The sequence below is a fragment of the Cryptomeria japonica genome, chromosome 1 (genome assembly GCF_030272615.1).
Source record: "Cryptomeria japonica chromosome 1, Sugi_1.0, whole genome shotgun sequence".
Taxonomy (NCBI): domain Eukaryota; kingdom Viridiplantae; phylum Streptophyta; class Pinopsida; order Cupressales; family Cupressaceae; genus Cryptomeria; species Cryptomeria japonica.
Window position 1 is genome coordinate 95,122,904 of NC_081405.1, and position 12,469 is coordinate 95,135,372.

At 33.6% G+C, this 12,469-nt stretch overlaps 1 protein-coding gene across 1 annotated transcript in view; it reads left to right on the forward strand.

Annotated features, from left to right (window-relative positions):
* The window catches only part of LOC131041867 (uncharacterized), a 155,518-nt gene extending 149,744 nt beyond the window's left edge, over window positions 1-5,774 (forward strand). The window contains exon 13 of the mRNA XM_057975093.2: window positions 4,893-5,774. Within this exon, the coding sequence (XP_057831076.2) occupies window positions 4,893-5,759 (867 nt within the window). The 3' untranslated portion in view covers window positions 5,760-5,774. The remainder of the gene's footprint in view (window positions 1-4,892) is intronic.
* The last annotated feature ends 6,695 nt before the right edge of the window (window positions 5,775-12,469 follow it).

Genomic DNA, 12,469 nt, shown 5'->3' on the forward strand with positions numbered 1-12,469 from the left:
AGTTCTGAAAATGTTTTCCAGAATTTACAGTCCGAAAATATGTTAGTATGGCCATGTACAGACATGTACGAACCTAATAATTGGATGGATGGAAATAGATTCATGTTGTGGACAAACTTTATTTTTACCAGTAATTTTTATAATGCCTTTTAAGGGGTCAACCAAGCTCATTTCTAAAAACTATCATAAACATAGGGTTTTGGGGTTTGTATGCAAAATATGTGATTTCTGCTCTTTTCACCATTGAAAAATCTTGCAAATTGGTAGTTTGAAAATTTAAAGGGTTTAATTTATGAATTAAAAGGTTTTAGGCATGTTGGATGAGGTTTGGGGGCAATATGATGATGCCCTAAGTATGTTACCTGTGCATCTTTTGTCCATTTGACAGTGCAGTCATATAAATTTGTAATAATAAAGGAAAAATGATTGTTTCTATTGCCAAAAACCTCATGAATCCATGTAAATGAGGTCTGAGTGGGTTTTGTGAGAATTTTGGGTGATTGGAGATAGGTTCCTTTGTAAAAGTGGCCTAATTGGGCCTAGCCTCAAAACAGGATAGTCAATTTTAGACCCACACTTTCCAAAACAAACCTACCTCATTTCAGGATATGTTTTGTATCTTCCAAAAGGGTATCCAAAAACACTTTGTATCTTGTTGATATCAGGTTCAAGGTCAAAAGATATGACTAGAATAGTTATTACAGAGAGCTACTAGGAAAGTGCTATGGTTGTGAAGGAAGTACTAAAGAACTAGGTTAAAGGGTTCATGTCAGTGGTTGAGGGGTGTTGTTGTGATTCCAAAACTCTTTTTAGCAGCTTGCCCCTGAATTTTGGATCCATTTTGAGTTAGCATTCAAGTTTGGGCTATTTGTTGCAAGGTGTGAGGGGATGGTGAGTAGGCAAGGTGAGTTGGGAGAAAGATCTCCCTTTGGAATCTTGTGAGCACTTTTGGGGAATGGTTTTGAGTTGTTTCTAATGTCTTTGAGCCCTCTGCATCACATATATCTTGGAATAAATTGAAAGGCCTTTACCATGAGGTGATTTAGAGAAATAGAACATGGAGCTCAATTTTTTGCTATGGTCTCAAAAAACATATTCTTACCATAATTTGGGGAAGCACATATTGATGAATCCAAATTGGAGCTTTGTTGGAATCACTTGCAGATTCATGAAACTCATACTTTCTCTTAGTTTTCCAAAATTTTGTGGTCCATCCAAAATAATCCTCTAGTTCTAGTTGTATGCCATGGAAATAGTAGATTGGACTTCTATACTATAGGTTAGAAAATTTCTTCCAAAGTTATTTGATATCAAGGTTAATATTTGGTGGTTCATCTACAACTAAAATACATTAATTTGAGTCATTTATGTGAGGATCAACATTCATTTTTTCCTTCAATGAAGAGAAATGTATACACTTCCTTATTCTTATATTTAGATTCAGATCTAGCAAAAACACTTCTAAAATATTGTAGGGGAATATAGGCCCCTTGCTTAGATTCATTTCAGGATTCAAGAGTGGAAGATGAAGATCCAAGACCATTGAACCAAATGAAACCACAATAGAAACCCAATGTACTAAAAAAAAATCCAAGTATTTTAGAGAATATGTATAATTGTTCAAATTATATATTTTTTATATAAATGTTTTCTGATACAAGCTGATTTTTTGTCAAATTAAGTGAAATATTGTGCTCATTTAGATTTAGAATGAGGTTCAACCAATCACATTTATCATTTTTTTAAATGGAAAAAATACTAAAATATTTTCAAACACATATCATATTTTTTAAGTGCGATATGAAATTTTTTATATGGTATTTAAGTGAGTGTATTATTGAAGTTGTTGTTTTTGGGTATTATTGTGTGTTTTTTTTTGCATCAACGTTTCAAATCACACTCTGTGATCCATCATCAAGATAAGAGAGCAACATAAGAATGAAAATGGATAAAGTTGCAGACCAAGCCAACTAAAAAGAGAGGGGGGAGGAGAGAAGGAGGGTGAGGGTCCCACAAAGGGTCAAAAGTCAACAAAGGAGGTAAGAAAAAGGAAAAAGAATTAAAATACCAAATTTATATACATAAAAACCATACAAATACCTTTGGAAGACCAAAAAAACAAGACATGCATATTTATTAATTTATACAAATGTACAAAAAACACATGCTCATGAAACTCAACTTACATAAAAACACACATACACACAACAACAAATATATAAAGAAACACACACAACAATAATTAAATTTAATTGTTATTTATACATATATCACAAGTTATAATATAAATAAATAAATATATGTGTGTGTACAAATATAAACACATAAAAAAATAAAAACCTATATATATCCTTTAATATAATTAAATTAAATTTTTTATATAAATATGAGTGTAGTATTGGTAGTGTACAATGCATCCAGTTATGCTAATCAAGGCTATCCATGTACAATCTATGCGATAAGTAGTGAGTTGATGTTTGTGGGTCTTGTGCATACATGCTACCATGAATAATTATATCTTGATATGATTCTATGTAATTTATGATTAGAAATGTTTCCTACTATAAGAATAAGGTATGAGACATTTTATGGAGGAAGCATGCATCTTTGAATGGTGCATGTAGTCTAGTTAAATTTGACAAGTGACTTTATCTAATAATGTTTTAATAGTTATATATTTGAAAGATATATTTTATTTTTAAAATATATTTATTAACTAAATTTTATAATATAATTTCATATATTTGAATTCTCATATTTTTTAATAAGTTAATGTGGCACCATCACCCAACTCTCAACTTAAAAAGCTACAGAATTATCCTCTCCAAAATGTTATCATAAAAGTCTATAGTCTCTTTCTTGCCAGTAAGCATATGCTAGTGTACATATAGCCTACCACTTGTTACATAGTGGTTGTAGCCAATTGCAGACTATCAAATAGGTCAGATTGCATCACTAGATTATTTTCTTTCATACTCTCTGAACATAACATTACCTCATGGATTGTGGAAATCTACTAGCATTAATAATATTACCTCCCAATAATTGTTATTCATCCTTCCTGGATGCCTAGTGTATGTGTTTAAGCTTGTGAGCAGGTGAGGTGGCAATGGAAAATGTGCTAATCCTCCATTGATGTGAATTTTATTTCCTTCATTGTCAAATCAACCACACCTTTGGCTACATGTCATTCATGATATAATTGCCTTCATGAAAGATGAGAAATTTTTTGAACTCCTTATATGATTTAATCACTTGTAATATTTTTCTTAACGACTTCATTAACTTCCAATATGGTGTTTACCTAGTTTGAATAGCATTGACTACTATCTGAGAGTCACCCTCTAGGTGAATTTTATTTCTTAGAGTCTTCTTTCTTGCTTGTAAGCCTAATAAGGTTGTTTAAAACTCCACTTTATTATTGGTTGTTCTCCTTATCCTAGTTTTGACCATCCATAAAACATGTCATTAGTAATTTCTTGCTACACATTTGGCTCTAGCACATCCTAAGTTGCCTTCTGATGCCCCATCAAAGTTGACCTTGATCCACCCCATTTCACATGGTTTCCACTTAACATCTTTTCGAACATTAGAGGACAAACTGAAATCTCATCTTTTATACAATATATTATTCTTAAAATTACTAAATATTTTTTTTATACTTAAAATGTCTAAATGCAACTAAATAAAAATTAAAGAATATTAATTTTGGTCTAAGTATATGACCATGTTTAGATAATAAAATTTGAATCTCCTGAATATAGGAATCCATGCTATGAGAGCAATTACTTACCTCTTAACTTGTCAATTATGCATTTGTGTATAGGATTTTATTCTCTAATAAAAATTTGATATCTTTTTATGTCATCATTAAAATTATTTGTTTCCTCAACTTCTTTATAACGTATGAATTGATTTATTATATGAACATTTTTTATGAAATATATAACAGAATAGAAATATGATCATGACTTAATAATTCCATGTTAATGACTAAATACAATTATATATTAAATTATACGATCTAAAATATTTATAAAATATATCTTCTAATTATTCTACAAACTATAATCAATATATATTAGTTTTAAGATTTTAAATATTTTTATGTTTACATCAATTAAGATTAAAATATTATTACTTGGACTCAATTTAACTAAACTTTTGGTCTAAGAATATCATTAAATTTTCTCTATCAAGATCTTAGATTTTCTTGATTCTTGTAGTTTTAATATTTTATTCTACTTTTATATTTGTACTTTATTTACATATAAGACTAAGTATTGTGATTAGATACGCTTCAAGTGGATTTCTCTTTTATGTAGACATATGTTGATTCATTTATATGGAGAAGTGTGCAATATAATAAATAATCTTGTTAACATATTTGTGTTCTTCTATTTTGACTTTTATAATAGTTTTAAGATGAACATGAAAAGCATTTTATAGTGTGATAATAATAAAGTAAAAAACTAGAATAAAAATAATAAAAAATTTCGATTGTATTTGCTTACTAGGCTTATGGTTTAAATAGAAATTTGAGATTTATGTTTCGACATCTTGAAACATTTTGTAATCTGGTTTATTATTTTCTATTGAAAATTGATGCATTCCTTCTAGGAGTATATTGATTGATAAAAAAATGACATTTTAAAGTAAGTATTAGACTTATACAGGTATATATATTATCAATATTTGATGAAACCTATTAACATTTTAATACCAAACAAACAAGTTATGTACAATATTTTGATGGTTTAATAATTAAATTCTATTTATATAGGGTATTTTTTATGAAAATAATGAAATGTCTTAATATTTATATTCTAAATATGATTAGATATTGCACTATTCTATTTTTAATAGTATTTTTTTTTTAAAAACTATTGCAGGCAATGGAAGTTAAAGAGATGCAACAAATTGGAGGAATTGGAGATCTTCGACTTCCAAAATTGAGAAATAAACTACAAATAGATACAAAAAGAGATTCAATTAAATCAAGATTCCACTTCTTAAATGAAGAGGAACAATATTTGGAAATGATTGTTCGAAGAGAACGACAACAACTTCAAACATTAGCTCATGCATTTTGCAAGATCATCCAAAGGGCACAACAAGATATGGTCTTGAATAAGGATGAATTATGTGGATCAATTCATACACAAAGAGACTTAGATATTTCCTTAAATAGTACAGAGTTACAACGACATGTATATCTAGATAACTCTGACAAGTTGCAAGAAGAAAAAATTAGATTTGTGGCACCAACTCCTGATATGATGAAAAAAATAAGATATGATTCTACATGTATAGAAAAGTTACAAAGCAATATCAAAGATCTTAAAGAGAAATCTTTAGATGTATTAAATTCAGTGAAAGAAATTGAGCTAAGGCGTCGAATGGTTCATGAAGAACTTGGTATACTTTCAAGAGCAACACAAGAAGATCCAAATAAGATCCTTTACAACCGATATATTTTCATGCCATATTTCAAAGGAAACTTAAAATTTCAAAATGTAAGACCCATAACATCATCAAATTTAAATGAGCGATGTTGTGCATGCTTATCTAATCTTGAACATGATGGGTTTTATGGATTGCAATGCAATCATTTATACCATTTCAGTTGTCTTTTAATATATCTTATTGGTCAAAACAAATGTGCTACTTGCAAGGATGTAATATCTTATGAGACATACTTGAATCTTGGGATTGAAGATTTTATTCCCAAGGAAGAAATTTTAGATGTAGGATCCTAGCTAGTCCTTGATTATTGCTACAATAAATATATTGAATCTTCCTATAAATAAAGATGCGTAATTTAACTTTAATGGCATGGATTCACTCATGCAAATTATTTATTATTTGTTTTATTAATATTTATCATTAAAATTTATTTCCATAATGACATTTTGGATGATATAAATTAGATGAAGAATGCTATTGTGTTTATATTTATGATCTTCGATATACGAATGATAATTTTAATATGTAGATCAAAAGAATAAAAAATGATAATGGAAGAGATAAGTGAAAATGGTATTTAATTTTGTGAATGTTTACAAACAATGTTCAATTGAATTGTATGAGAAATGATAAAAAAACTACATACAATTAATAATATGATTGTTTATGTGTAAACTCCTTAATTAGGGATTGAGACTTTTTATCTATCACAACTTTTAATGAATGTTTTGTTCATTCTTCAACTTGTTTTTTATCCAATTCCTAGCCTCAAGGAGAACATGAAATGAGATTTTCTACCATTTTCATTATTAAAAATAGTTAATGCTTAAAATAATATTTTTGTTAGCTCACTAAATTACTTAAATTATCAATTTAATCATAACAATTATACTTCCACATCTCTAGCATAATATTATCCAATAATCACACCAATTATTCAAACTCAATGTTGTAATTCATCCAATAGGGTTTACAGTTTAGTGGCAGGTCATATGAAACTCTTAGTACACATTTAACATGAAATATGGGATATGGTAGCTAGGTTTAAGACCAATTAAAACTATTTTATGCAACAACCGCATCCATTTGTTAAACACATAGTGTGATTCATCCTATATGGTTTGCAGGTTGTCAATAGATCATAATACTCTTGTTACACATTTAATATAAAATATAGGATACAACAATTAGGCTTAAGCCCACTTAATTAAACATTATATTTCAACATTAATATGCTACAATTCATTGAACCTCCAAATTATTGTTTAGTTTATAATGATTGGGTGTTTAGATCTATAATTCTATTATTCAATAATCACTTTCATTAATCAAACTCATATTGTGATTCAAAAAATGGAATTTATAAATTGTTAGAACATCATAAGACTCTCTTAATACACTTTCAATATAATATATTAAATATAATATCTAGCTTTCAACTAACTCAAATAATTTTAATATTTTAACATATAATATGAGATTCAATAACAACCTTCAACCCAAAAGACTCCTTTACATTTTACATAAATAAAGAATCATGTATTTTAGTTGATGTCCATAAAGTCTTTTCTTATCCAATCTTAGTGATATAGATTAATATGTGTAATGTAAAAATCAAGTTTAAGTTGTATTTTTAAATTATTGAATACTTGTAGGATTTAGTAAGTACAATATACATTGTCTGAATTAATAGATAACATCTTGATTTAGCATTCATGGAAAAATCTTACCTCAGAAGATATATATATATACACACACATATATACACATACATATATGCATACATACATACATATATATATATATATATATATATATATATATACCTATATATGTGTATATGTGTATATATGTATATATATGTATATGTATATATGTATATATATGTATATATATATACATATATACACATATATACATATACATATTGTATATGGTGAAAATGGACAACAATAATGACAATATTGAAAGGCTAAATGAATCCAACCACAAAACCCTAGCCTAACAACAACAAAGATCCACCATAACATATGAAGATTACCTAAGACAATGCAAATCAAATGAAATCACAAAGATTATACCATCACATGTCCAATAGGGTTTTGATCTCCATTCTTCCTATCTCCATTGATCTTGCTTGGTATATTTGCTCTTAGATTTTATGTGCACAAGAGTTCAACAAAGAACGGAATGTGGTTGCAAGTAGGATCGTAGTGTAGTCAATTGCATAAGAGATGATTAGGGTTTGATAATGAAGGAAGCATCTCCTTATATAGAAGACACAATATGAAATGGAGGGATAAGATTGAGAGGTGTTAAAGGAGGTCGGCTATGATTAGAGGGTAGGTAAAAGAAATAATAAAATAATGAAAGGGGTAGGTAGTGTAGGAATTAAGAGATGAATGACATGTGTCATGGGTAGAAAAGGTTAATGACTTAATTAAATAAATAAAGATTTATTTGATTAATAGAGGAAGTGGGATAATTAAATAAATAAGATATTTATTTAATTTAGGAAAAAAAGATAATTTAAATAAATAAATGTATTTATTTAAATGAGAAATAAGGCTAGAAGAGGATAAATGAATTAATTAAATAAATAAAGATTTATTTAATTAATAGAAGAATTAAGCTTAGATAATTAAATAAATAAAATATTTATTTAATTAGACATGACAATTTTGGGTGTCGAATTCAGAGGATGCCCCGGGGCTCAGGCATGTATGCTCGCACAGTTAGAGATCAGGCATAGTTTGGGCCGTTGTTGTCATATGATCAGGCAGTGACACAGTTGGTAGAGATGATGCCCCTACCTTGGGACATGTGGCCAGAGATCGAGGATGCCGGCATGGATGCCGAGTATACAGCTTATTGGGCAGAGCATCCGTTCCCACAGTTGACAGATCCGGGAGAGGCATTGGAGGGAGATGGGGGTGGTGATGAGGATGATGGTGGAGGTGATGGGGGCAGAGGCCGACGGAGGAGGAGGGGAGTAGTTGGAGAGAGGCGAGTTGCACCTTGAAGGGAGGGTGGTGAGGAGAGGCAGGCTCGGGTGGTGAGGGGTCGCGGTGGATTGCCTTTACAGGTGCCAGCAGCACAGGGTCCTAGGCAGGTACAGATATAGGGACAGAGACAGGTACCAGTACAGGTACAGGTACAGGCACAGGGGCAGGCACCTGCAGAGGAGGAGCCATAGGTAGAGGCAGAGGGGGTTGACCCAGTGGAGGCTGAGCTGCTAGATCTAAGGGAGATCTGCCAGGGCTAGGCAGATGAGATCCAGGAGCTGGAGAGGGAGAGGGATCAGCTCAGGACGAGGCTCAGGGATACTGAGCGAGAGTGGGATCAGGCTATCCAACGCTACATAGAGGCTGAGACAGCACTGAGGGCTGGGAGGCAGGCAGCAGAGGACACAGGGGCAGGATACGCCTATGTCATGCAGGCAGGAGAGGAGATAGCCTACTGGAGGGACCTCTACTATGGTGCAGTGCCAGCAGATCAGTGGGCGAGGAGCTTCCATAGACCATCGTGTACAACGACAGCTATGGGAGGGAGCCGGAGGAGACAGGCATCGAGTGGTGGGGTTATGGGCCCTCCGCCGCCACCAGATAGAGGAGATAGGCAGGATGATCCTGGGGCGGGTCCTTTAGGGGCTCAGATTCCGTCGAGGCCAGGCGGCTCCGAGGGAGGGAGTTCATCATAGCCATAGAGGGCTCCCTATGTATCAGTTTTGTACCATTTTTGTATTGTAGACACCTGCGGGTGCTTTTGTAGCCATATGATTTTGACATCATTGTATCATGACACTTTATTTATATATACGAGATGGTTCATTTTTGCGGCAGCTATATGTATGCGTACCTATGTGATGAGATGTTTGTTTTATGGATGCAAATATGTATATGATGCAATGCAATATTTGTTCTTTTATGTTTTATATGTTATGCATGATGAAAATGTAAATGTATGTAATGCAAATGAATATGATAATGCAAATGTAAATTGTGCTAACAGGTGTTGTGTGCAGGATGTGATATCTATATGTATGTATGAAATGCTTATGATAATGCAGGTGCAACTACATGAAATGCAAGTGTTTTTGGTGTGTCATTATACTCAGTCATGTGATAGCAGGCTACGCGGACTCAAGAAGGACGATGAAAGTCAATCAAGAAAGGGGGATGAAAGGTAGAAGATATGAAAGTGAAAGAGCTTCTTGTGCATTATCATCATTGAGCTTTATTATGGCAAGTAGGTTATGACAATCGAGGCATGTGTTTGACCCAGAAAGTCATTGTACCTGTTTGCATGGAGATAAGACAGTCATAAACAAGGAATGCCCCAGTTCATACTAGACTCACAGTATCCTCATATCCTTGGACAAGTCATAGCATTACTATGAGACAATCCACAGACAACAAATACAAATGGGTGACGATACCCCATCCTCGCCTTTCTAGTCAAAGACATCCTGGAGATAGAATCTCTAGTCAGAGACATCCTGGAAAAGCTAAAAGACATGTCACCAAAAGATAAAATCAAAAGAAAACCAAGACTTGACACCAACATCCACTGTAGTCCTCAAGTTTAGTGTCTCTTGTCACTTGTATAAGTCTTATTTGATTGTGGTCACAATGTTTACTTTCACAAAAAAGGATAGATAGCACTGGACCATATGTTGTCTGAGTCTGTTGAAAGATTTGATTTGTTGAAGCCCATTGTCGCTACTATGTCTCATCTGAAACTGACTGAATCCATGAAATGGATACCTTATTGCAAAGAAGACGAAACTTTATTGCGGATCTGTGATGCAGACACTGCTTTATTGTGGATTGTGCACGGATAGACTGAAGGAACTAGAAGAAACTGTACTCCTCAAAGCATGTGATGTTCTTAGTTCCACACCCATCACTAGACGTAGGATTTTGCCTTAGCCACAGATAGGATCTGATTTATTATGGATGGAAAGGGAGGTTTATTATGAATGGCTAACCAATCTTGGGTAGATCAATAACAAGCCATAATGGGAATGGGTAAGTTTATTATGGATGAATTGGTCGTGAGTGTGTGCAAAGTGAAAGGATGAAAGAGAATCCTGAAGGAGGGAGGAACAATGTCTCTACGCATGGCGCTGGTGACCCAGTTTTCACCATGGTACTTGCCCAGGGCGCCACCGAAGTGGTTTTCACCGTTGGACGAAATTATTTCTTTTTACTTTTTTTGATTTTTTCAATGTTTTATTTTTTTTTTTGTGTCACAAGGCGCCTGTTTGCCAGGTTTTCACCAAGTAATGATTTTTTTGTTTTATAATGTTTTTTGTATTTTTGAAATTTTTTATTTTTTTGTGTTTTTGAATTTAGGATATTCCGAAGAGCTATGTGTAGAACCTGCGAAGGTGCATGCTGTTGATAGGATCCTCCAAAGGTTCACCTTCTGTAGTTGAGAGCTGATATGCACCAGATCCATATGCTACTGTAATAATGTAGGGACCAAGCCAATTTGGTTCGAACTTGCCCTTCTTCTCTCTGTCTTGTTGATTTTTAGGGTTTTCTCTAAGAACCAAGTCACCTACCTCAAATGTGCGAGGCTTGACCTTGTGATTGTAGCTGCGACTCATTCGTTGTTGGTAAGCCTTGAGATGATTAAAAGTAGTTTGTCTTCGTTCATCCAGTAGTTCCAGCTCTTGTAAGTGAGAGACCCTATAGTCTTCATCACTGATGATGTTTTGTAAAGAAACCCGTAAAGAGGGTAGCTCGACCTCAATAGGCAAGATAGCTTTAGCGCCATAGACAAGTGAATAGGGTGTAGCTCCTGTAGGTGTGCAGACACTTGTGCAGTAGGCCCAAAGTGCAAGATTGAGCTGGATATGCCAATTACGACCAGCATCGTCAACTGTCTTCTTTAGGATTTTAAGGATTGTTTTGTTAGACGCCTTAGCTTGGCCATAACCTTGGGGGTAATATGGTGTGGAGAAATGATGAGAGATATGGAAGTGGTCACATAGTTCACAAACATCCTGATTTTTGAAGGGATGCCCATTATCAGTGATAATGGAAACAGGAATACGTATCGACAAATGATATAGTTAAGGATGAATGTAGCAATTTGTTTTCTAGTAACTTGTGTGAGAGGCACGACTTCGATCCATTTTGTAAAATACTCTATGGCAGTGATAATGAATTTATGACCACTGGAAGAAGGAGGGTGAATCTTGCCTATGAGATCGAGTCCCCACTAACAAAAGGGCCAAGGAGACGCAAGTGGTTGAAGTTCTTGTCCTGGCGCATGTATGAGGTCTCCATGAATTTGGCATTGCTTACATTTCTTGACAAACTGATATGAGTCTTTCTCCATATTGGGCTAGTAATATCAAGTCCTGATGAGTTTCTTGGCCAAGGTAGGACCACTAGCATGTGGACCACATATCCCTTCATGCACTTCCTGTAACGCAATCTCAGCTTCGTCACTTTCTAAACATCTAAGAAGAGTGCCATCTAGACCTCGCCGGTATAGGACATCAGCTAAAATGACATATCGAGAGGATTGGCAAATGAAAGTGCGACGTTGGTTATTTGATAGATCAGGAGGTAGAGTATTGTCACGTAAGTATGTGAAAATGGAGCCATATAACTGGGATTTGGGACCGACAACACATATTGTCTTAGTAGGCATGATCTCATATGAAGGGACCAAAAGGTTATCCACCAAAAACTCATAGCGGGTCTCGTTTGGAGGTAAATCAATCAGGGAAGCAATTGTAGCCATGGCATCTGCGGCGCGATTCTGCTCTCTTGGTATCTACTCAAAGTCTATCTTCGTGAAGCGTTGTTTCAGGTCATCCACCATTTGTTTATAAGGCATTAACTTTTCATCTTTTGTTTGGTAATCATCAGTTGCTTGACGGATGACAAGTTGGGAGTCCCCAAAAACACGAAGTTCCTGGATCTTCCATTGAACTGCAATTTGTAATCCTGTTGTTAATGCCTCATATTCCGCTATATTGTTA